The 25,059-nt window shown below is 38.9% G+C and overlaps 1 protein-coding gene across 1 annotated transcript in view; it reads left to right on the top strand.

Moving 5' to 3' along the window:
• The window catches only part of LOC132839957 (mannosyl-oligosaccharide 1,2-alpha-mannosidase IA), a 214,548-nt gene extending 190,104 nt beyond the window's left edge, over positions 1-24,444 (top strand). The window contains exons 5-12 of the mRNA XM_060861180.1: positions 4,967-5,061; positions 8,381-8,504; positions 8,952-9,045; positions 10,818-10,933; positions 12,572-12,791; positions 16,925-17,097; positions 20,626-20,741; positions 21,568-24,444. Coding sequence (XP_060717163.1) covers positions 4,967-5,061; positions 8,381-8,504; positions 8,952-9,045; positions 10,818-10,933; positions 12,572-12,791; positions 16,925-17,097; positions 20,626-20,741; positions 21,568-21,724 — 1,095 coding nt within the window. The 3' untranslated portion in view covers positions 21,725-24,444. The remainder of the gene's footprint in view (positions 1-4,966; positions 5,062-8,380; positions 8,505-8,951; positions 9,046-10,817; positions 10,934-12,571; positions 12,792-16,924; positions 17,098-20,625; positions 20,742-21,567) is intronic.
• Positions 24,445-25,059: the final 615 nt, after the last annotated feature.

The following is a 25,059-nucleotide window of genomic DNA, read 5'->3' as shown; positions in this document are numbered from 1 at the left end:
GATAGAAATTATTAATGTTAGGTCCTTTAGAAGGATGTCCAGACTTTCCTGTGGCATCAGGACAAAAAAAAAAACATAAAACATCATCCGTGTCGAAATTAAACAAAGAGGGTCATTGACCTTTCATAAATGACATATTAAACATATATTGTATCTATATATATATATATATATATATATATATATATATATATATATATATATATATATCCAAGAGACATCCAGATACTAAACCTTGACTGACTGACACAATATAGACACATGTTAAAAAGCTTATTTTCATGCAAGTTTAAGATTTTAGTTTCCTCTAGTCAACATGATTGAATGTCTCTATTGCTGTATTACACACAGATCCCTTCTGTTGTTCAGTATTCCAAAGACTCGGGAAAGAAGACATTGACGTTCGGTTTGTATTTCAAGCTGTCTTCACTGTAGGTTGTTTATTTAGGCTTCATTAGCTTTTTTTGAGCTTTGGCATGAAGCACGGAAACAAAAATCTGCCATTTGTTTCTTTCTTTCAAGGGGTTTGTGTGTCATCTGTAGAATCCAAATTGAAAGTGAATTGTGAGAGCAGCGTTCTGTCATGGCGGATCAATCTGGTGCAAGAGCTCTCAACATGGCTGACTGTGTGATTGATTCCTCTTGTTGTAGCATGTGCAATAACTGATGACAACCTCGCTGTTCGAGTGCTAAACCACAATAAAAACGTCTAAGTGAAGAAACCCATACGTTTATCAGCCTCCATCTCTTGTAGTTTTTCTGATTGATTAAAAAAAACATCCAAATAGATCGACCTTTTATACTAATTAGTCCAAACTGATGATAATGAGGTCACATTTTATATTCATTACATTAATAGAGGAGTTTGGGTAGATAAAAAAGGTGCCAGAAGCATACTTTGGTAGCATGGTAGCATAGATGTACCTCAAGCTCACATGCTACTTAAAAGCTGTGCAGAGCATTTTGGGAAAACCTTCTGACACAACTTTCCAGCATCAGAACAAGATTCATTTTTATATTATTCATAAATTATTGTTCTTGGGTTCCTCTGTGATTTAAAACACCTGTAAACACGTCAAGATTTCACGCTAATTAGAGTTGATGACTGACACATTACAGGTGTTTTATTTGATTTTATAAGCTCTCAAGCTAAAAGCTAAAAACACCTCAGAACATATAAGCTGTCATGCTAATAAGGTAAAAACAATAGCCAAGCTAGCACAGATTTTTAGGTAAATACAGCTTAAACATAGCATGAAAAAATACATATGTGCTAAAAACTGCTAGCATGGTATCAAGTCACAGATTTTCTTTTTTGTTTCCTGAACCAAAATCAGACCAAGCCTGCCATTCAAGCACAGGATCCTGTGTATAAAAACAGGGATATGTTGACTCCATGCTGATTCACTCTCAGCTTTCATGCTAAGATGCTAACTGATAAGTTTACTTTTAGCCTCTTAAAAGACTGACAAATACACAGGACGTGAAACACAGTAATGTGGGTAAAGACATATATATATCTTTGCAGGTAGTCAAAAAACATTACACACACCATATTCTTCTCCACCACAACGGAGATGTGTCTGATGCTCACAGTTGTTAAAATACATTGTTAATTTTTCTCTGTCTATCTTTATTTTTTTTTTTTACTTTCCAGATGCTACATCATAGCAAGAGTTCCTGCTAATTAGATCCAATTAACTACCAACTAAACTGCCACTCAGAATTCTGGGTAAAGACAGGCAACATATGTTGGCTGTAAACCGAAACACTCAGCATTGTTGCCAAGTTTCTAAATAGCATTACTTCATTTAGCGGAAACAGCTTACTCTAAATGTGTCGAAGCAATTCAAATTGATAATGACATGCTACCTTTAACATATTTTTTGTGCTGTTTGGCATGATTTCTAGGTGCTAAAACATCAAGCTTTCATGCTAATTAGATAAAAACAATTAGCACTTCTGGATTCTGGCTAAAGACAGGGAACAAATGTTGGTTTAAAGTTTTATTGCCAAGATGCTAGTTCTATTTGTCAACTTCTTACTTTTTTAGTATTTTTAGCATTTTAAATATTCATAGAACACATGTAGTTCACATCAAAACAAGTAAAAAAAACTGAAGACCATTTAGCATTCATGGTAATACAGTGCCTTGCATATTTATTTCTTCTCTCCCACCTTTTATTTATCCACAAATGGACTTTGAATATTGATTTATAATGCCATCTGAGGAAAAATGCTGTTTGTTGATCTGATCAAACCAGTATTATATTATCATATTATTTGGCCTTGGGATACAGCACTTTACTACACAGGAAAATACAGAAATTACTACACAACTACACAGAAAAAGCACACAAATCTGTACAAACACGTACAAATCTATTCCCACAGTGAAACATGGTGGTGGTAGTATCATGTTGATTACCCAATTAACTCTTTAGCTGAAGACCCGTTAGCATGTCAGACATTCAAGCTAAGCAGACACAATTACATAATAAATGTTGCCTAAATAATGGTTTTTATAATCTTCTTTTTCCAGTTTTTGTTAACCTCAGATTTTTGTTCTTTGCTAGCTGGTGTTGAACTTGAAGTGGACACTGAAAAGCATGAAAAGCATTCTGAGATGTTTTTCTTCTCACCACACTGGTAAAGTCAGTCTCCTCTGACTTCTCTTATCACCAAGATAGTTTTCAGCTCAGTCTGCTCAGTGAATGTTTTTTCTCACACTTTTCTGTGAGAAGCACTGTTGCTTCTGTCAGATTTATGGTCAGGTTTTTACTGTATCAGTGATCATTTGAAGACTTCGGTAGGATGGGATTAGTGTTGGCATCGGAAACTCTGAGCTCTTGGTTGCTTAATTCCATTCAACTACAAACTGTATTGAAAATGTCATTATTTAAATCTACATTATTTCCTGTTCAGTGTCACCCAAGAAGGGATGAGGTTTCCTTTTGAATCTGGTTCCTCTCAAGGTTTCGTCCTCATATCATCTCAGGGAGATTTTCCTTGCCACCCTCACCTCTGGCTTGCTCATTAGAGATAGATGTTAGAGATATATAATAACTTATCATATTCAATCTGTTTCTACAGTATACTTCCAGTATGTTAAACTGCTTTGAGATGATGTGAATTGTTAAAAGCACAATACAAATACAGTGAATTAAATTGAAATTAAACTCTAGAGACTCTCGTTCCACTCATGGGGCACCAAAAACTGTACCACATTCATTGGCATTCTGGATGAATTCAGCAACCATATTTGAACCCTAATGCCAGAATCAATAAACCCACAATAATCAATGGCTCTACTGAATTCTGTTCATTGTAATATCTTTTAAAACAGGAGCTCCTCTGTACACTATACAGTAATCTATATCTTTATCCTTATCTGTTCTGTGAAGGAGAGTGTTTGGAGTTCAACATTTTGTTTTGACTGATTCATTGTGTTATGACTATAAAGCCCGTGTGGGGTTGTTGACTGACTGAAACTAGCCTCCGAAACGAAGTTTGCTAATGCTTACGTATAATCAGCAGAGCTTTATGAGTAATCTGAAAAGAGGACTTCATCATGGATCAGTGGCCTAATGAGCACAGGGATGCTAGACAACACCTGTTTGTGTGTTAGTGGGTTTATTTGATGGATACTATAGACGTCGTTTTATTCAAGGGTAGTAAATTCAGCAGTAAACTTAAGCACTCTCAAACTTCCTGTTTTTACAATACCATAAGCAACATCTAAACCTAGTCATGTGATCACTGTGAAATGTTCAAAAGTGAGCCTGAAGCTTAGTTTTCTTTAGACACAAATAGCAGCAAGTATTTATTCCACGATTTATTCCATGCCGTCTTCTGTCTATTTCTTTCTTTCTCTCTGTTTCTGTTAGTCATACTGAGGAATAATTTTCACACACAAACACCATTTTAAATGCGTTACATCATTTACTTGACACTTTATTAAAATATGGAGTTATACAAATGTAAAACCATGACGTTAAATTGTACGGTTGTCGTACTGTGAGTTTATCAAGCTACTCCACCTCTAATTTGAGGCCCTTCTTCATTTCTGTGTTCTGCTAGTGGCGACCTGAGCTGCTCTGATTAGGCCGTAGATGTCAGTGAAGGTTTAATCACAGGGCTGCATGTGACATCATCACCATGGCTATTAATCTCATCCAAGCATTAATGCCATGATACCGGCTCAAGGTTTATGACCCACGTAATAAGCTTTATTTGTATATAGTAACAGGTAGTGACTAAGTTCATGGGCATGGAAGTGCAGATCTGTCCACACTGCTAATGGTGTGCAATTTTATGAGAAGAAATTAATAAGCCATGATGCTTAGTATTTCCAAACTTTCATATTGTCTCTGTTTCTTATTTACATTTCTTATTTAAAGAATTAAGATTTTTATACTAATGCTAAAATACAAACTGGGTTTCTTCTAAGAAAATATTGCATTTGGAGTGAAAACCTGTCCAGGAATTCCAACCTTGCAATTTTACCAAACAATTCCTTTTTTTATATATGTCTGGTGAATGGCATTTTAACAGAAAGTGGCTCAGAATTGTTTCTGGGCCATACTGTAAATAAGATAAAGCCTAAAATCAAGAAACCTCCTAGGTCTATTGATCCAGAGCTGTAAAGGTCACAGTATACATGCCTTGTGAGTTGCCTTTTAAGGCTGGGTCAGAAAAGAGTTTAAACTGAAAATTAAGTAAATGGCCACATCCTTTGAATAACAGTATTTACAACAATGCCTGAAATTATATGATTATTAGTGGTCACCAATAAAAATTACATACTGCCGCTTTAAAATATTAGTATTAATATGAATTGTGTAAATATGAACTGGGGCAATGAAGCATCCACTACTACTGTAAGTAGTGAGAAAAGCATGTGAGGTTAAGGGTGAGTGTATGTGCGTGTCTATAACAGCTTGCCTTTGTCTCTTGTGTCTCTCAGGTGTTTAAGCAGAAGGTGCTGGAGCTTGGTGAGAAGCTGCTGCCGGCATTCAACACTCCGACCGGCATCCCACGAGGAGTCATTAACCTGGGCAGGTATGTGTCATGCTGAGCCAAATGGCAGCTTTAGATTTCAGGTTGTGTTTGGATACTCACCTTTCTATGAATTTTTAATACTTAAGGTTATATAAGGTGTCCTTCGGAGACAAGATGAATTTCCTGCTACAGTATGTGTCTAACAATCCACTGATTGAAGATGTGGTAAAAGATGGCAATGGATTAATATGATAACTAATGTGTTTATTCGTTTTGCTTCTGTTTATTCTCATCACTTAACCAAATGTCTTTTTAAATGTAGTGTTTAATGTAGCACAGAAGTTCTCACTACCTTATTATATTGTGCGAGTTGTGTAATGATAAAGCTGACTTTGACTTTATGCTGTTTTCGTGCATTATGATGCAATGGGCAGTTGGCATGAGGCTAAATTGGAGACTTAGATCGAGAGATACAGAATGCTTTGGCTGATACATTAAAGGTTTAAATCGATTCTTGCCATAATCAATAACTAATACAGATTAGTGTTAGATCAAAGTCCTCGTAAGGATATTTTTTTAATGCGAACTGAGCCAAAGGACAGAGCTGTAGTGCTGCAGAAAGGCCAGGCGTTCTGGATATTTTGAACAATATAAAAAGGAACATAAACGCTGGATGTGTTTCATAAAATAAATTCAATATTTATATAATTATCTAATTGTTTATTGAGCCTCAGCTCTGTGTTCTCCATGCTAATATGATTTTCGTATTATCATTTCTAAAGGTTTGTTCACATTTTAATTTTGTTTTTGTATTTTTTACCCCTGAACTAGAGAGTTTTTAGAGTTTGTTTTGCAGTCTTGATCGTCAAAGTGTGTGAAGACACAAAAATGTTTGAAGGCACATTAACATGTGTTTAGTTTTTGTAGATTCCAGGGTAGAATCAGCTGGTTCCAACGATGCTTGGAAATCCTGGTGAAGTCACTTCTGGAAAATAATTTTAAAAAAACAGATTTTTTGTATTCCAATATTTCATATATTCATTCATATATTCATATATTCCTCTAATATAAAAGTGTTTACATTTCTTCAACATTTATTGCGTAGTCATGCCTCATGTCTCAGAACAGAGTGATTGAGGGATAGACGGAGTGATACAGTATATGAGAAACCGGCAGCTGGAAGAATGCCAGCTTGTTCCCTGTAGTGACGATGTCACTGGGTGCCCCTGCCCTTCTTCACTCTATTAGGCATTGATTTTTCCAACCTGAAGATGCTCGGGCCATTCTGTCCCATGTGGGTAATGATGTAGAGAGCATTTCTAATGGAGGTCCAGTTTAGCATCTCTTTCATCTCCTTTTCTCCTCTGCATGACCTACGACAAAGCAACAGGAGAACCATGGTTTTGTGTATTAGTGTGTGACTCAGAGCTAAGACTGTGACAGCAATGAGACTTATTTATTTCTGTTATGCATCACATTTCAGTATAATGTCAGATGATACAGCCATTTATTTTCTTGTAGCAAGATCATGATTTTGCCATTTGGGAAGTTTAACAATAGATACATTCACTAGATGTGAAGCACGTTTGCTTCAGACCTTGGAGATTGGGGGTTTGATTCCATGTTGTCCCTTTGCTTCAGGGGTTTCCTCTGGGTTATCCGATTTCCTCTCCCACACACTATAGGCTGTTGAATATCTCTAAAATGTCCGTATTGTGTGTTTGTGTGATTGTCCGGTGTGTCCCCTGCCTTGTGCCCTGAGTCCCATGGGATAGATATGGGTCCAGGTTCTCAGCAGCCATGTGTAGGATAAGCACTACAGAAAATAAATGGATGGATGGATGGATGGATGGATGAATGGAGGGATGGAGGGGTGGATGGATGTTCACGAGATAACTAAATATGTTGTGTAGAACTGGTAAAATCAAATTTCCTAATAAAAGAGCTTACAAAATGACTAAAATGTCTATCCAGATGGGGATAAAATTGATCAAACATCCATTTGACAAGACTTTGTCTAGCAGAAATTAAGCCAGTTGGTAGAACCTTACGAAGTTTGGACTGTTTAACACACTCAGACCTCGATAAATAATTCCCTCTTTTTATGTTTTGAAAGTCATTTCAATGTCACTCGTGTGCCATTAAATAATAACCCACTTTACATGAAGACAGCAACAGCAGTTATTAAGCTACCTGATTGACCATCTATGTCACTTTTGTTTTTCGATTTTTTTTTTGTTTTGTTTCCTACTGATATCTCGGATCAATGTTTTGAGACAAAAGTTCTCTCCTGGCCCTCCCCTCCTCCCCAGACATCGCTGATATCGATTTTCTTTTCAGAAGGAAAGCAAGCCCTGGGCTGCTCTTACAATGAGAACTAGAAGCAGCAATTGTGTGAATTACACTCTCTTTCAGCAGGAATCATGCAGGAGCAAACAACAATGCAGAAAGGAGCCTAGTCAGGAAAATAAAACCAGGATTGAACTCTAAAGACATTTTGTCCAATCATATTGTCCTGTCCAGAGGTGTCCAAAATCTACCCTCAGCCTGCGGACTCTTGGCTTGTCTTTTATAGAGTATGATAGTAGATGGTCCTTCAGCCAACACATTAAAAGTTTTCCTTTAACCTGGTGGTGGCAGCAAAAATTAATTTACAAATAAATTTGAATAGAAGTTTTACTCATGGTTTATCAGAAAGGGTATTTTTCAGACCTGGCAACCACTAAGCATGAAAAACCTTAGGTGCATTCATAATAGTTGAATTAACGACGTGTTTACGTATTATTTAAGTATTATTTAGTTTCTTGTATTATTTAGTTCTCTAACATTCTCAAATATATGTTCTTGACATATTTATGATCAGGATTTTTGTTGATGAGTTCTAATCTGGTCCCCTATGGAAAACATTTTCTGATCTAGGTATGTGAAAATCTGATGACCAAAAGAAAGCTAAATGAATCTTAGCTCAGTTAGCTTTTTTGTATTAAAAATGTTTCTATGCTGCTGTTAAACACACACACACACACACACACACACACATTATAACAGGCATGACAGTGACTGCTGTCCCAACACACTTAATTTGTCATCCAAAATAATGTAACACTAATCTCTATGTCATTAACACACAAGCAACACAGCGTGCTATTAATTCTATGCCAGAATTAATTTTGTCTCTTCCCCATCTATTCCCTACATCCTTGTGTCTATTTTGCCTTTTTACCACAGTGAGTGTTTTTTGTGTCTTGTTGCCATGACTCCATCCGTCCACGCGGCTCCGTACCTGCTCACATGGTGGGCTGGTTGCCATGGTTTCCAGTTGCTGTGGCACACGGCGGGGGCGAAAGTACTCACAATGCTAATTCGCCCTCTGTTACAGTGGCACCAGCTGGAATTGGGGCTGGGCGTCAGCTGGGAGCAGCATCCTGGCTGAATTCGGGACGTTGCACCTGGAGTTTATGCACCTGTCGGAACTTTCCGGAAACCCCATTTTCACAGAGAAGGTTTGGTGCAGTATTCAGTTTAGAAGGATGACAAACAGCTGAAATATTAAAGGAAAAACAAAAAAGGAATTTCTTTATTTTCCGAATGCCCGAGTATAGTATTAAAAAATATTTTATCATTGATTGACATTTCTATCTTGATGGGTGTGGTCTCTTCCGTGATGACTCTGAACCCATTCACATGTCCAAATGAGCCCCTGAATCATTTGATGATTTTACAAATGATGTAAATCACATGCTGTGGTCTTCACACTGACACACAGATCTCAACACAGCATCTATCACTTCATTTTTTATCTCCTTACTAAGACACTTTAATGTGCTGAATATGTTTTTCCTTTAATTTCTCATGCAGTTCGACATGTTGCGCTTACATTCACTTGTATGGTTCAGACAATTCACAGTTCCACACACTGACATCAAGATTGCTTTTATTTTTTGTTTCAGGTGATGAACATCCGCAAGCTGCTGGATAGGATCGAGAAGCCCCAGGGCCTGTATCCCAATTTCCTGAGCCCTGTCAGTGGGAACTGGGTCCAACGTAAGTAAACAAAACTGTTTGGGTGATAGATAGATAGATAGATAGATAGATAGATAGATAGATAGATAGATAGATAGATAGATAGATAGATAGATAGATAGATAGAATTGTTTACTTGTTTGTTTAGATCCTTGCCGTGTGTAAACTCTTCGTTAGCAGCCTCATTGACATTTATATCCATGCTTATTCTTTTGCTCAGCTCTTTGTGATTCTCTATCAGACTGAAGCAGTGAGCAGCAGCGTAATACCCCAGGATTATTAAAATAACAATGTGTTTCATTAGCGGTGGAAATTTCAGATTCAGATACGTTCTGAAGTGCGAGCCGGTGCATGTATTCTGCACGACGGAAAATTAGCAACGGATAATTGTAACTGTTGATGAATGGTTACTGACGACCTGAGAGATAAAAAGAGGTAAAGGATGTGGTGCAGAAAGCAAGCTCACACTTCACTTCCCTACTTTGTGTGTGTGTGTGTGTGTGTGTGAGAGAGAGGGAGAGATAATTATATATATTAAGTAACTAATTGCCCTTTATAGCGTTACAATAATAGGTGTTAAATGTGAACAGGGAAAGCAGTGAATATGAGCTTTTGCCTCCTGGTGGAGGAGGCGTGGTCTCTTCTCTGCCTCAGATCTAGAGAAGGAGGTGTGGTCTGTGTCCCTCAGTCTCAGTGAGGAGGTGTGGCCTGTGTGCCCCAGTCTCAGTGAGGAGGCGTGGCCTGTGTGCCTCAATCAGTGAAGGAGGTGTGGCCTGTGTGCCCCAGTCAGTGAAGGAGGTGTGGCCTGTGTGCCCCAGTCAGTGAAGGAGGTGTGGTCTGTGTGCCCCAGTCTCAGTGAGGAGGCGTAGCCTGTGTGCCTCAATCAGTGAAGGAGGTGTGGCCTGTGTGCCCCAGTCAGTGAAGGAGGTGTGCATTAGTCTGTGTGCCTCAGTCAGTGAAGGAGGTGTGAAGTGTGTGCCTTAGTCCCAGTAAAAGAGGTGTGGAGTGTGAGCCTCACCAAGTGACGGAGGTGTGGAGTGGTCCTAGAGAAGGAGTTGTGGAGTCCCTCAGTAAATGAAGGAGGCGTGGCCTGTGTGCCTCAGTCATTGAAGCAGGTGTGGCCTGTGTGCCTCAGTCAGTGAAGGAGGTGTGAAGTGTGTGCCTTAGTACCCAGTAAAAGAGGTGTGGAGTGTGAGCCTCACCAAGTGACGGAGGTGTGGAGTGGTCCTAGAGAAGGAGTTGTGGAGTCCCTCAGTAAATGAAGGAGGTGTGGTCTGTGTGCCTCAGACAGTGAAGGAGGTGTGGCCTGTGCCCCTCAATAAGGGAATGAAGCATGGTCTATGTGCCTCAGTCCTAGTGAAGGAGGTATAGTATGTGGCATCAGATCATACTCTACACATATATATAGATGTATAGTGCCAGTCAAAGGCTTTTAGAGTTTCTTAGATTTTATTACAATTAAATCACTATTATTGCCACAGACAAAACTAAATGAACAGCAATTAAATAAAGATTCATTTTTGCAAAACTTTTCCTCAGATCCTAATGGGACTCTAAATGATGCCTTTATCGCTTTAGCAAAGACGCTCGGAGTCTAAGGCTGTTAAATAAAAGACTGCGCCGATATTATCCATAAAACATAAAAACATGGTGTGCCACGAGCACCGAATTAGATCAAGATTTTGATTCGATTTGTCAAGCAAAATAAAATCATTTCTAACATCAAGCAGTGATTTATAGGTTTTGGCATAGAAATGGCTTTTGATTATTTTTTTTTGCTTCCCTTCTCTTAGATCACGTTTCTCTCGGAGGCCTAGGAGACAGCTTCTACGAGTACCTGATCAAATCATACCTGATGTCAGACAAGACGGATGAAGAAGCTAAGCGCATGTACTACAGCGCTCTGGAGGTAAGGGATAGTGCATCTCAGGAGTACGTGTGAAATGTACACACAAACTTATATACTATTGCTACTCGTGATCTCTTTTCCAGCTGCACAACACTGCATGAAAACAAAAGCATGTTGGGACACATCAGTGAACATGACTTGTAGTATTCGCCGAACAAAACCACTGTTTGTCCTATTTGATTTATTTTGATTTAGCCTGTTTTACTAAAGACACACAGTAAGCAGGAGTCCAGATCAGCACTCTCTGTATAAAGAGTAAAAGAACGTCAAAGGAAAAGCGAGACAGGAGATAAAAAGAAGAAAAAGGATTAAAGATAATGTTGATCGTTTACTATTGATCTTTTGGTTTCACCTCACATAAAAAGCTGAATAGAGACACAGGATGCACTGGGAGACTTCAGAGATTGATCGCTGGATGAAAAATACCTCGAAAATGTAACCCTGTTTCCTTTCTGTCGTATTGTTATCAGCAGATTCATAAGTTTCCCTTACGGAAGCCTGATGAAATCTCAATGAGGCTTGACTTCAGTGCACCAGGGAGCGGACCCTTCCGTTATATCATGCATAAATCATAGACGCCCAGAGCAACATGGGCTCAGTGTTCCTATTTAGCATGTGCAGAGAGATACACCAGAAATGGATACGCTTTTGCCAGGGTTTGACACTGTTTGTAATAATCTACATGTTTGTGCTTCTGGAAACGTAATCTAATATCCGTTCAAGCGAGTTAATATCCTGTTAACTGCTTCCTGCTGTATTAACAGCTGAGAGAACCTGCTTGTCCTCTGAGCATCTGTGAATGGGCAAAACTACACTCTATAAGGCCAAAGGTTTATGGTCATCTGGATTCATCACACCCATACTGTACACACCCATACGGTTCTTCTCCAAACTCTGGCCACAAATTTCACTAGACCTACTGTATGAAGTCTAAACCTGACCCAGCTTCACAATGCACCTGTGCACAAAGCAAGATCCATAAAGAAGGTATTAGTGGAAGAACTTCAGAGCCTTGACCTCAAGCCCACTGAACACCTTTGGGATGAACTGGAACGGCGACTGCACCCCAGACCTCCTCATCCTACATCAGTGTCTGATCTCACTACTACTCTTCTATGAACACAAATCCCCACAGATACACTCTAACATCTAGTGGAAAGCCTTCCCAAAAGAGTGGGAGATGCTCTACATTCTGCTACTTCTGCAAATGGATGTTCAAAAAGCGCAGACATAAGTCTGATTGTCAAACTCAAATATTGAATCCTAAAATAGCTATCAATAAAATATCAGTCTTATGTTTATTAATCATATTCTTCTAAAATCACAATAAATATCTAGTGTATCTAGTGGAACTACAGTAAAGATGTATAGGTCCATATTAACAGTGTGATGATGTACTAGCATGATCGTATAGCATTAGTAGAAAATAAATGATTGTAGGATTAAAGCTATACCAGTGCATCACAAAAAAATGACCAGAGATAAAGAGTAGTCTTGGATTTTTAAAAGGAAAATGTTTCTGCATTGATAATTAATTAATAAACTTCATAAGGTTAAAAGTTTCATCCTTATAGTTGATTGAAATATTGCATGTTAGATACCTTTCTATTATTGATTATGTCCTGTGTCCTGGACCAGGCGATAGAGATCAACTTGGTGCAGAAATCTTCAGGAGGTCTTACATACGTAGCTGAATGGAGAGGCGGAATTCTCGACCATAAGATGGGGCATCTGGCTTGTTTCGCCGGCGGGATGGTGGGCATCGGGGCAGACGATGGCACTCCAGAAAAGAGGCAGCACTACCTAGACCTGGCTGCCGAGATCACAAACACATGCCATGAGTCTTACAGTCGCTCAGGTAAGAAAGACACCTTCCCAGGTGCACTTAACAAATAGGGAAGATTAACCGAGTAAGATATGTTCATGTAGATCAGTTTTAAGGTAAATTTTGAGGTAATTTTAGATAAAGTTGTACATTACATTTTTAAATAAAGATTTTTAAAAAATGGTATTTAAACTAGTAGGAGAGTTTAAACTCCTCATGAAGTTTAAACTCCTCATGTTTGCTAAATAGACGAGAAGAAACTTTTTTCTACAAACGTACAGAATTACAAGATACTAAAAATGAAATGTGATTGTATCAGTCAATCAAAAAAAAAAACAGTAACAAAATGAAGCGATGAGCTGTCTTAGAACAGAAAAAAATCAACCTGATATTTTGATTTATAGTGGAATATTAAATCCATTATATTTAACTATTAATATCCTAATTAATATCGTTGGCCAATTTATTACCTATGTTTCTGTTCATCTGTCAAGACAAACTCAGTTGGTTATAAATGAAATGTCTTTGCCTTAAGGGTGTGAAAACTTTTAAACTCAACTATACTGTCTACTGTCATTTGTTTTCAAGGTAGCATTACTGACTAGTTAGATAACAGTTCGATAATTAGATTAAAGTAGTAAACATTGCTAGCTAGCAAGGATTTGTGTTGTATTTTTATCAAGTTAGCTTCAGAATGAAATCTTGAAGAAATCCTGAGGGGAAAAGTGGCATACAGGCTTCTGGGTGACTGAGTTATCATACATACAGGACTAAAGCATGTATGTCAAAGAGTGAGGATGATAAAAAAGATAAAAAATATAATAAAAATTATTATGAAAAAAGAAACAGCTACACCTCAGTTGTTAACACTACCAACTTTTGTAAACAAACCTTCTACTGTAGATTTTGTTGGTTATTAAAAATATTCTGGAAAGGGCCCTTTGTTTTAAATTTTTTTTACATTAATCTTTAATTTTTAAACATTAAACATTAACATTAAACATTAAACATTAATTTTTTTATTTTTTTAATCTTTTTTTTTTTTTTTTACATTAATCTAATTATTAATCTAATTATACTTATTTTTACTTTATAAATCAACCCTGTATTAGCCAACATGGCTAATACCAAATGACAGACTCATACTGCTAAATTAGAATACTAAACTAGTATGTTAACTATTTCCTACAACCAAAGATTGCTTTAAAATATAACTGTAAACTTTTCCTGGATTCTAAAATAGGAAGTGTAGCATCTGCGTCTGCATTGTGCTCCAGCTAATTTGGCAAAACGTCCTGCGATTTGAAGTTATCAGTGCGTGGCAGAAACTCATAACTCTCTGCTGAAAAACAGTCCTTCTAACATATTATTTTTCTGTCAGAAATTCTGTCTCACGTCGAATCAAATGTGTCCGGTGCTTCAGATTAGAAGAGATTGTTAGCCACTATCTCTGATGTTCTTTCAAAACTTTTAAACAAGCTGTGTTGATTTTTTTTTAGAGATGAATCTCAGACTGGATCAAAACCCAAAGCTTTTTTTTCTTACCCAGACCAGAGGGAATCATGGGAAGAGGAAAGATATTGAGATTTTTAAGTGAAGCTCAAACTAAGATCCACCAATTTTGCCCAAAAGGCTTGTTTGATCTTTGCTTTCTCATCCATTTCAGTCCCCTGATTGCTTAGAGAAAAATATCTTAGGGAAGATTTGATGCAGCAGAATAGGCACCGTAAGCCATACTCTCTCTCTCTCTCTCTCTCTCTCTCTCTCTCTCTCTCTCTCTCTCTCTCTCTCTCTATATATAAATCTATATATATAAATATATAAATATAAATATATATATATATATATATATATATATATATAATGTACAATAACTAATGTACAACATCAACATCAAACAGCACTTTGCAGAGTTGGGGCACGGTGGCTTAGTGGTTAGCACGTTCGCCTCACACCTCCAGGGTTGGGGGTTCAATTCCTGCCTCCGCCTTGTGTGTGTGGAGTTTGCATGTTCTCCCCGTGCCTCGGGGGTTTCCTCCGGGTACTCCGGTTTCCTCCCCCGGTCCAAAGACATGCATGGTAGGTTGATTGGCATCTCTGGAAAATTGTCTGTAGTGTGTGATTGTGTGAGTGAATGAGAGTGTGTGTGTGCCCTGCGATGGGTTGGCACTCCGTCCAGGGTGTATCCTGCCTTGATGCCCGATGACGCCTGAGATAGGCACAGGCTCTCCGTGACCCGAGGTAGTTCGGATAAGCGGTAGAAAATGAATGAATGAATGAATGAATGAATGCCCTCTGCAGAATAGAGTGTCATATGTAGCACTCTTTAATGCTGACAGTAAAAGTCGTCCTCTGAGAGAGTTTCTAGAGTTCTGTTAGCTAACACGCTGATTAGCTTTATTATGGATAAACCCCCAAAAAACCAAAACACCACAAAAATCAAAACTGGTTTATTCAGAAAAAAACAAAAAAAAACAAAAACAAAAAAAACAGAAAGGTGCAGAAAAAGATGTTTTCTCCTATTTTTATAGGCTTTCCTGTTTAAAGATTATTTGAAGCTCTTTATAAGAGTATGGATTTAAAGGCACATCCCAGGCAAATGAAATATTTTACATCTTACTCCAAACGCTTTTTCTCCTCTCTAGCAGGTGATATACAAAGTTGAGCATTTTTCAGATATCATTTTCTTTTAATAAAGCTATTCGGTGCTCAATGCTCGATTCTGATTGGTCCAAAGGTGCTGATTAACACTAGATAAAATATACGTGAGCGTTTTTCTTACATTCGACTGATCACATATCCTTCAGTGTATTCGACTGATCACAGATCCTTCAGTGTAATCAGTAAGGACTGCTTTCTTGTTTAATTCTCTAGTTTTACTAGAGAAAAATAAAAAGTATGATGTTCCGTTCTTTAGCTCTTTTTACCAGAGGCTAAAAAAGTGTAATTTGTTGAGCATTGAATGTCTTTGTCGCGTCCCACTCCACCTGCTGGTGAATTTGGAGCTCATACGAAGGTAGACACTCAGAGCTCTCTTTCACTCAGGATTTCTGTTTATCGCTAGCCTGCTAGGAGCAATATATTCATAGAAAGGTTCTGAAAAACAAAAACAGGTTTTTTTTCTGCATAAATGTTTCTATCTTCAAAGTAAATGATGATATCAAACCCATTTCTACTCCCTGAGACGCCCCGAGTGTTTGTTCATAAGCAGCTAGAATTTGGAAGTTTATCTTCAACCAATAAAATTCGGTGTAAGGTTATCAACAGAGGGAAAAACGCACGTCTCACACTGAAAGATCATACTCACAGCCAGAAAATAATCTGTTTGTTTATACTGATTGAAAACGTCCCATAAGTCGATTTCCTTTCAGCTGGTGTACTGCAAGAACGGGAAGAAGCTCAGCTATAAGACTACAGAGACCAAGAGGCTAAACGGACAAACAGAAAACCTGCATAAACAAAACTGACACAAGCGATCGGCCATTAAACGTTACAAACACAACCAGATTCTGCAGAGAAGCAAAAAATAAAAATTAACCAGTTATTTATTTATTTATTTATTTATTTATTTATTTATTTATTTTTGTCTCTGAACCTCTGACATTATAAGCACCTTGTAGTTTTTAAGATTTTAAATTGAGCAAGTCGTTTTCTAGCAAGAGGCTACAAAATAGACCTGCGGATGAAGAGGTTAATGAAGCATTAATGTCTGAAATAGATAAACTGATCTGACAATGGAATAAGAACATTTACAGCTAGTCAAATATGCCTACAAAAAGGCTTAATAATGTGAGATTTGTTTTATTGTAGATTCATGACATTACCACTTGCTAAGATGTCAGTGTAGGATCGCTAGAGTTTAACTGTAATCAAACCTCATAGCTTTCATCTGCTGATCTCCGTCTCTGTGCTTGGACTGGATTCCACTTCAAGTCATTTGGGGCAACCGCATCTGCTGAATGAAAAGCAACCATCTGGACTACAAGCAAACATATTTAAAAGTCTCTATGGTCCATCTGATTCTGACTTATCTAGTTTTTATCTAGTTTTATGAGAAAAAAAATACAGATTTGGGCAAAGTCTGAATTCAACAGTCATGATAAATGATGAATGAGTCAGTCATGTTGTTTTCTTTTTTCTCTGTTTTTTTTCCTCAACTTTAACAGCCACGAAGCTCGGCCCCGAGGCGTTCCGCTTCGACGGAGGTGAAGAGGCGACGGCCACCAGACTGAGCGATCGCTACTACATCCTGAGGCCGGAGGTCATAGAGAGCTACATGTACATGTGGCGTCTGACTCACGATCCCAAGTACAGGGAGTGGGGCTGGCAGGCAGTGGAGGTGAAAAGAAAAATAACTCTTCTGTAGTTACTTCTAGGTGGAGGCTTTTTTTTAACTAAAGGAACACCATTTAGCATTGAGTTCACTAAAAAACATATATTTTATACATATATTATTCATTAATTCATTCATTTTCTACCGCTTATCCGAACTACCTCGGGTCACGGGGAGCCTGGCATCATCGGGCATCAAGGCAGGATACACCCTGGACGGAGTGCCAACCCATCGCAGGGCACACACACTCTCATTCACTCACGCAATCACACACTACAGACAATTTTCCAGAGATGCCAATCAACCTACCATGCAAACTCCACACACACAAGGCGGAGGCGGGTATCTAACCCCCAACCCTGGAGGTGTGAGGAGAACGTGCTAACCACTAAGCCACCGTGCCCCCTATACATATATTAATTAGACATAATTAGATATGTCTTCAAACGCTATGTTAAAGTTCAAATGCTTAAATGTTTAGAAATTTTCTCATTTCCATAGTTAAAAGGTTCCAGATTTTGGGAGCATCATGGATCAAATCTGCTTCACATGTTTACTTAAGCTTTACTTAACACTTAGTCAAGAAATTTGGTATTTAAAGAAAATCCCATGATTTTAGAAAAAAAAAACCTTCTTATCCTACTGGTGTGTTTTAATCCTGTGTGCAAACTTCCACAAAACAATTAACCGAAGTAAACCTCGACTCGACGGACTTCAGGTCTAATCATCCGAGTGTGTTTAGTCATTTGCAACCCAGAAGCCGTTCTGTTGTTACGAAAGAAACAGCGCTGTAGCTGCAAGCTGTAAATAAAGGTGAAAGGTTAAAGCCACGATTATGAGAGAAAGGATTTTTTAGGATGATTTTGTCAGCTTATATATCAGTTCCTTTTGCCACGGCATCTCCTGCACTTCAGCACATCGACCGGGATGTTTTAAACAGTTCTCAAAAAGCACTACGTCGGCGTGCGAGATCACCTGAGTGCAGCGTAGAGCTGTTTTTTTCTGTGTCACACCATTTTCTTGTCAACTCAACTAATTCATCCCAATTTACCCTTTTTATGTAATTTGTCTCTAGATGTTGACCCTTATCTTGAAATATGTCCTCGATGTAATAGAGTTCCACTTCTGATTTCCTGCCTTTACTCTCACTGCTCCTTTCGTTTTCTCAGCACGATGTGCTCTCGCCCTTTTATGGAGTTCTGTGGCCTGATCGACGTGCTCACACATGTAGGAAGGAGAAACGTTCGGAAACGTTTCTAAATTAGACAAAATTCCTGTCTGCGGTTACAAAAAATATCTTCACAACTAAATTCAATGAAATAATCTGTTTCGTTTGTATATCGCTTTGTTTTAACAGCGTACGCTGTCGCAAAAGCAGCTTTACGGAACTATCTCTATTCAGGATATACAGTAAATTATACACTTTTAATACGCTTATCAAAGGGTAATCAATTGTTAATTGAGGCACATTGAAGATGTTTGATCGCTTACGTTATAGAAACTATAAACATCCTGTCAGGAGCTATGGGACAGGACACCCAGAGGGGGCAGGCGTTTCACCATAGGCTGCTTTTTGTTTGTTTATGTATTCCCCACGTGTGTTGTGCCACACCCTGACGTGTCAACGTGCCATGTTGTTACGTGTCATCTGTTCCACATTTATGCTAATGTTTTGTCCTATATACAAATACACCAGCCCTTATGTATCTGCCTTGTCAGACAGTGTTTTGTGTACTGTATGTGCATTATGCTCCAGGTATCTGTGTAGTAGTCATGTCATTGTTATTCATGTTTTATTTGTTTTGTATCACGTCAGGTCTTGTTGTCGTGTCAGTTTTCTTTTGAGTTATAAAAGCATTGCCTGGTTTTATCCTGCATGTGGGTATAACTCTGTAGTGTGGGTGAGCGAGTCTATTGGCTCATGGGATTGCTGTGAATGGGTCACCCAGAGACGGTCACGCCTTCTCTGAACCACTGTTGCTTCAGTCAGCTTTATGGTCAGGTCTTCGTTCAGCAATCATTTAAAGTCTACAGCAGGAAGGAATTAGTGTTGTGTCTGTGTTGAATCCAGAAATTGCACTGACCCATTAGTTCCTCACGAGCTCTTGGTTGCTTATTACTTGACTACAAACTGTTGTAGAAAAGACAGTATTTACAGTTATATTATTTCCTGTCAAGTTTCACCCAAATGAGGATGAGATTCATTTCTGGGTCTGGTTCCTCTTAAGGTTTCTTCCTCATATCATCTCAGAGAGTTTTTCCTTGCCACCATTTTGAACCAAGTCCAACCAAGTCTAACCAAGTCGTGGCCTAATGGTTAGAGAGTCTGACTCCTAACCCTAAGGTTGGGGGTTCAAGTCTCGGGCCGGCCACGAATGAGGTGCCCTTGAGCAAGGCACCGAACCCCCCCGAACTGCTCCCCGGGCACCGCAGCATAAATGGCTGCCCACTGCTCCGGGTGTGTGTTCACAGTGTGTGTGTGTTCATTGCTGTGTGTGTGCACTTGGGTTAAATTTTGAGAACGAATTCGGAGTATGGGTCACCATACTTAGCCGTATGTCACGTCACTTTCACTTTCACTTTCATTACCTCCAGCTCATTAGGGATAGATGTTAGAGATATATACAGTAATAACTTAATTTTAAACTTTAAACCTTCTTATTTTTATTCTGTTTCTATACTTATGTAAAGCTGCTTTGAGACAACGTGAATCTTGGAGATCTGAGTTTGATACTTTTTTGTTCTTTTTCTATCATTTTCTTAAATATGCAATTCATCATGGTACTTACTGTAGAAAGCAGGTCGAGCAAAGACCCGAAGCCTTTCCTGTGTCGGAAAAGCTCTACCGATGGAGACTCCTTTCTAACATACTGTATAAACTTTCCTCAAAGAAAACGTCATTATAACAATTATTACATTTTAAACATCAACACTTTTTGACATGCAATTTTTTAAAAGCACCACGGTTTAAAAGTCGCCGAGACGCATCATGGGGAAAACCAGCACATCAGATGATTTTACAGTATGCTTTAAAGATAGGAGTCAGATGGACAAAGCGAGATTAAAAAGATCACGACAGAGCAGCAAACCTGCCATTTAATCCCATTAGCTTTTGCAAATGAAGGCTTGGCTAACATCAGTGTATTAATACACCTCGAAGGTCTCTCTCTCTCATTCTCTCTCTCTTTCTCTGTCTCTCTTTCTGACAGGATGACATGTTAATTATAAGGCAGAAGAGCTCTAAAATAGATATGTCACGTTCATTTTCCCAGAGAAACACAAGGGCCGGTCGTAATCACAGTGTAGATGTCTGCCTTTGTTACGATTTAATCGCACCTTCGTTTGCCACGTCAGCTCTTTTTTAGTCTCCTGTCAAATATTCCCATCCTCTGGCCCAAACGGACGGGACAGCATTCACACGTTGTTGCTTTGTTTTCATTCCATGTAATGACACCAGGAATGTATCGGTTCATTAATTGTTAGCTTTGTTATATTAGTAAAAGTACAACGGAGTGCTTTTTTTTTTTTTTACAGGCACTGGAGAAATCCTGCCGCATCGAAGGAGGATTTTCAGGGATCAGAGACGTCTATGCTAGCACGGTCAGCCATGACAACATGCAGCAGAGCTTCTTCCTGTCTGAAACGCTTAAGTGAGTGGTTTGTAGTGGTTTGTCTGACTGAGTAACTGCTTGTTATCAAATAAAGGTATAAAAAAAGAGTAAAAGATAATCTTGCTAGAAATGCTAAATGTTCACACGTTACCCGTCGCTGTTCTATGAAGTCGTCAGGTCAGGAGGAGTTCCTATTTAGGTTCCATGGTAATAACGTTTATCACTAGACGCGTGAACGCAGCATAACTAACCGTGAATGCCATTTAGGTTTTAGTCTAATGATTAAAGTACAGTGAAGTCTAGAATTTTCCATGCCTTTAAAAGAAATGGGAAACATTCATTCATTCATCTTCTACCGCTTATCCGAACTACCTCGGGTCACGGGGAGCCTGTGCCTGTCACGGGGTACCTCGGCACCAAGGCATCAGGCATCAAGGCAGGATACACCCTGGACGGAGTGCCAACCCATCGCAGGGCACACACACACTCTCATTCACTCACGCAATCACACACTGCATGTCTTTGGACCAGGGGAGGAAACCGGAGTACCCGGAGGAAACCCCCGAGGCACGGGGAGAACATGCAAACTCCAGACACACAAGGCGGAGGCGGGAATCGAACCCCCCCAAATGGGCAACATAAATAAAGATATTATTTTATTATAATTTATTGAATTTGAACTCAATATTGAATTCAATTGAAGTTGAATTTACAAATTAATACTTAAATTAAACAGATGTTTTGAGTACATTACATTTACTAAAAATGGATTCAGGTTGTATGAATATGTAAATATTTATCGTTAGCGAAATAAGATTTTAAAAAAATTGCCTGTCTGATTGATTGATTGATTGGTTTTATTCAGATATCTGTACCTGCTTTTCTCCGACGATGACCTGCTGCCTCTGGATGACTGGGTGTTCAACACCGAGGCTCATCCTTTACCGATCATCCGCAAGAGCTGCTTGGAGGAGCACCACAGTGGCACCACACGAGACACGCAAAACACACACCTAATGTAACCTGCAATGACACACCCTGATACCCACATGCACAGCGAGGCAGGGCCTTGGTTTCCAGCAGCCCTGCCCGCAGCCCCTCGGCTCCTTCTCCTGTAAAGGATCTCGTGCTGCACGCTGTGATCGTAACATCTGAGCCGGGACTTTCTCTGTGGACAATCAAAATGAATATTACTTTTGTGACAAGAGCACCTTTGTTCCCTTCTTTCTTTCCTCTGTGAGGAAAATTGAATATTCTTCAAGCCCAGATTGGCGGGTGGGCGTCGCCTCATCACGGGCTACTTTGCTAGAAAGAAAAAAAATCGCTTCACTTTTCTTCAGCACTGTCCATCTTAATTCTGTCCATCTTTTTACTCTTTTTTACAAGCTAGTGAAGGCAATTTGTGGATGATTTGTTTTTATTAAATGACTCTTTTAAGTGATTTGCAAGCTTAAAAGAACAGAAAGCAACAGAATTTCAGCAGTGAACAGGCATTACATAATTGAGTAATTTTTTTTTTCCAATAATCAGTACATAACCCTGTTATCATTATCCAGTTTGCCTTCCAGTCGTCTTACCTGATTTACCCTATGTAGTGTTCTTCTTTCATCTACATTATCGGTGTCCTTTCCTGATCTGCAGTAATAACTTGATTGGACGCTTGAATCTCTGTCCGTCTGTCATAACATAATCGACATGTCAGTGTGGTTCCCTTGTGTTTTAACCCAATATGCATTATTTGTATCATTACTCAATCATCTGTTTTCTGTGTCATTACCCAATCTGTGTCCCCCATGCTGTAAGCCAGCATCGGTGTGTCATATCTCAAGATTTTTTTTACTGCACATTATTAACCAATCTGTCTCCTGTCATTAGACAGTTTGTGTCTAAGGCTGTAACCTAATCTGCATCTTGCTTCACTCCCCATTCTGCTTCCTTCATTCCCTTCTCTACCCAATCTGCAACACCGTCACTCAACCAACCCAAGCACAAAGTCTCCTTTGCTGTGTTTGTTACATGATCCACATTCCTTGTGTCTTTAATCAGATTCTTAGATTCTCTGTATCAGCAGCCAGTCGGTGTGCAATGGAGACGTTACCATGTCTTTTGTAACCCAATCTGTGCTTCTCGCGTCATTACCTGATTAAACTTCCTCTGTGTCCAATTCTGAGTTCCTCGTGTTATAACCCAGTCTGCATGTGTCATTACCCAATCTGCATCCCAGTGTCATTACCCAGTGTGCATCCCAGTGTCATTACCCAATGTGCATCCCAGTGTCATTACCCAATGTGCATCCCAGTGTCATTACCCAATGTGCATCCCAGTGTCATTACCCAATGTGCATCCCAGTGTCATTACCCAATCTCCATCCCAGTGTCATTACCCAATCCGCATCCCAGTGTCATTACCCGATCTGCATCCCAGTGTCATTACACAATCTACATCCCAGTGTGATTACCCAATCTGCATCCCAGTGTCATTACCCAATCTGCATCCCAGTGTCATTACCCAATCTGCATCCCAGTGTCATTACCCAATCTGCATCCCAGTGTCATTACCCAATCTGCATCCCAGTGTCATTACCCAGTGTGCATCCCAGTGTCATTACCCAATGTGCATCCCAGTGTCATTACCCAATCTGCATCCCAGTGTCATTACCCAATCTGCATCCCAGTGTCATTACCCAATCTGCATCCCAGTGTCATTACCCAATCTGCATCTCCCTTGTAATTCCTCAATCTGTGTCCTCTGTGTCGCTATTTTAATGTGACCCCTCCATCACTGACCTTTTTTTTTTTTCACTAATTTTCACAAAGATTTCATTCATCAAACACAGAAACCAAAAAAAAAAGTCCAATATGGATTCACTAAAATAGCTCACTCACATGCTTCATAACTAAATATCCATCATTTAATCTTACAGAATGTTTGTCCAAAACTCCTCAGACATCAATAATCCGATTTTGCTTTGCTTCTTTGTTTTGCTGTTTTGTTTGCTTTTCATCCCGACCTACAGTAGGTGTATGAAAGCCTACGAGTGGGAAATAAATACAGAAATTCAAAGGTGGTTTTGAAATATTGTTTTTTTTACGATATTTCCTTTGAACAGTATCAGAAGCAGAGGGCATATGAGAGTAAGAGAACCAAGAGAGCTTTGTGTCATGCTTCAAAAAGCAGCATGGACAAGTAGGAATAGGGGAATACACACACACACACACACACACACGTATAAACAGCATACACACACAAAGAGCAAAAAGTGACATGACACAAGTCCACAAATCTCCTCTAGCTCCCTTCATCTCTGCCTGAGCAGCTGCACTGAGAGTCTTGAGTTTTTTTGATCCACCACACTGCAGGAATGTGCTGTACATAACCAAATGAGTGTGACTGTGAGTGACCTGTATTGTTAATCTGTTAATCTGCCCCAGATTATCTCCCTCGTTCTTCTTTTTTTTTTTTTCGTCTGTATCTTCTCATACTTCTCTATCTCTTTTTTTTCTTCCATTCTTTAGATTTTTCTGTACAATTGTATTCTTTCCTTTGATTTTCATTTGATTCCCTCAGGTGTTTCTGGAAAAGGAGAAACGTTGATGATTATCGTTACCTTTTAATTATGCTATGAATTATCCTTGTTGATTTGACTTATCTTTCAATGTTGTTGTATATTTTCAGATACTGGTTCAAAAAAAAAAAAATATCTGTGCAAATTTATACATTTAAAATAACTGCACAAACCTTTGCGAGTCTGGGTCTTGTTATTTTATGATGCTTATATATAATGTGTGTATATATATTATTTCTTCAGCAACGTATATTCTACAAACCCAGTTCATTTCTTCTGAAACGAACAAGTTCACAGGATTTGTAGGATTTGTTAGCGAAGTTGGGATTCTATAGATCTGTCAAAAAAAGCTAATTATTATAAGAATCCGATCATAATGATGGATATACTCTCATATCGTCGCTGTCAGTCGGAATCCTCGTATCTCCAAAACCGTTATTTTTCAGGAAATTAAAAAAACACTGTACCTTATCTGCAGTGCACAGGGTTTAGTCCGCGTTGCAGTGGATTGTCTTACGCTAAATTCCTGTCCTCAGACGAGCACCAGAACTAGCGGGGGTCAAGATTTATTTTTTTTTTGAGCCCAGTGTTTTGAAGACATTTACCTCAGAAGACGTGTTGATTCGTTGCGACTCTTATTAAGGAGAAATATGCCACGAATCTCTCCCGCGGAGTGAGGAAGAGGTGGACAGTTGAAGTGTAGAATGGAGTTAAGAGATTTGCGCTCAAGCTATTTTCAAGACTTTAGATTGGTTAATAACTTGTAAAAATAACAGACCCACGTGGGGACTG

Source organism: Tachysurus vachellii, chromosome 25, assembly GCF_030014155.1.
Source record: "Tachysurus vachellii isolate PV-2020 chromosome 25, HZAU_Pvac_v1, whole genome shotgun sequence".
In the NCBI taxonomy this organism is placed as follows: domain Eukaryota; kingdom Metazoa; phylum Chordata; class Actinopteri; order Siluriformes; family Bagridae; genus Tachysurus; species Tachysurus vachellii.
This window is presented reverse-complemented; position numbering and strand designations above follow the sequence as displayed.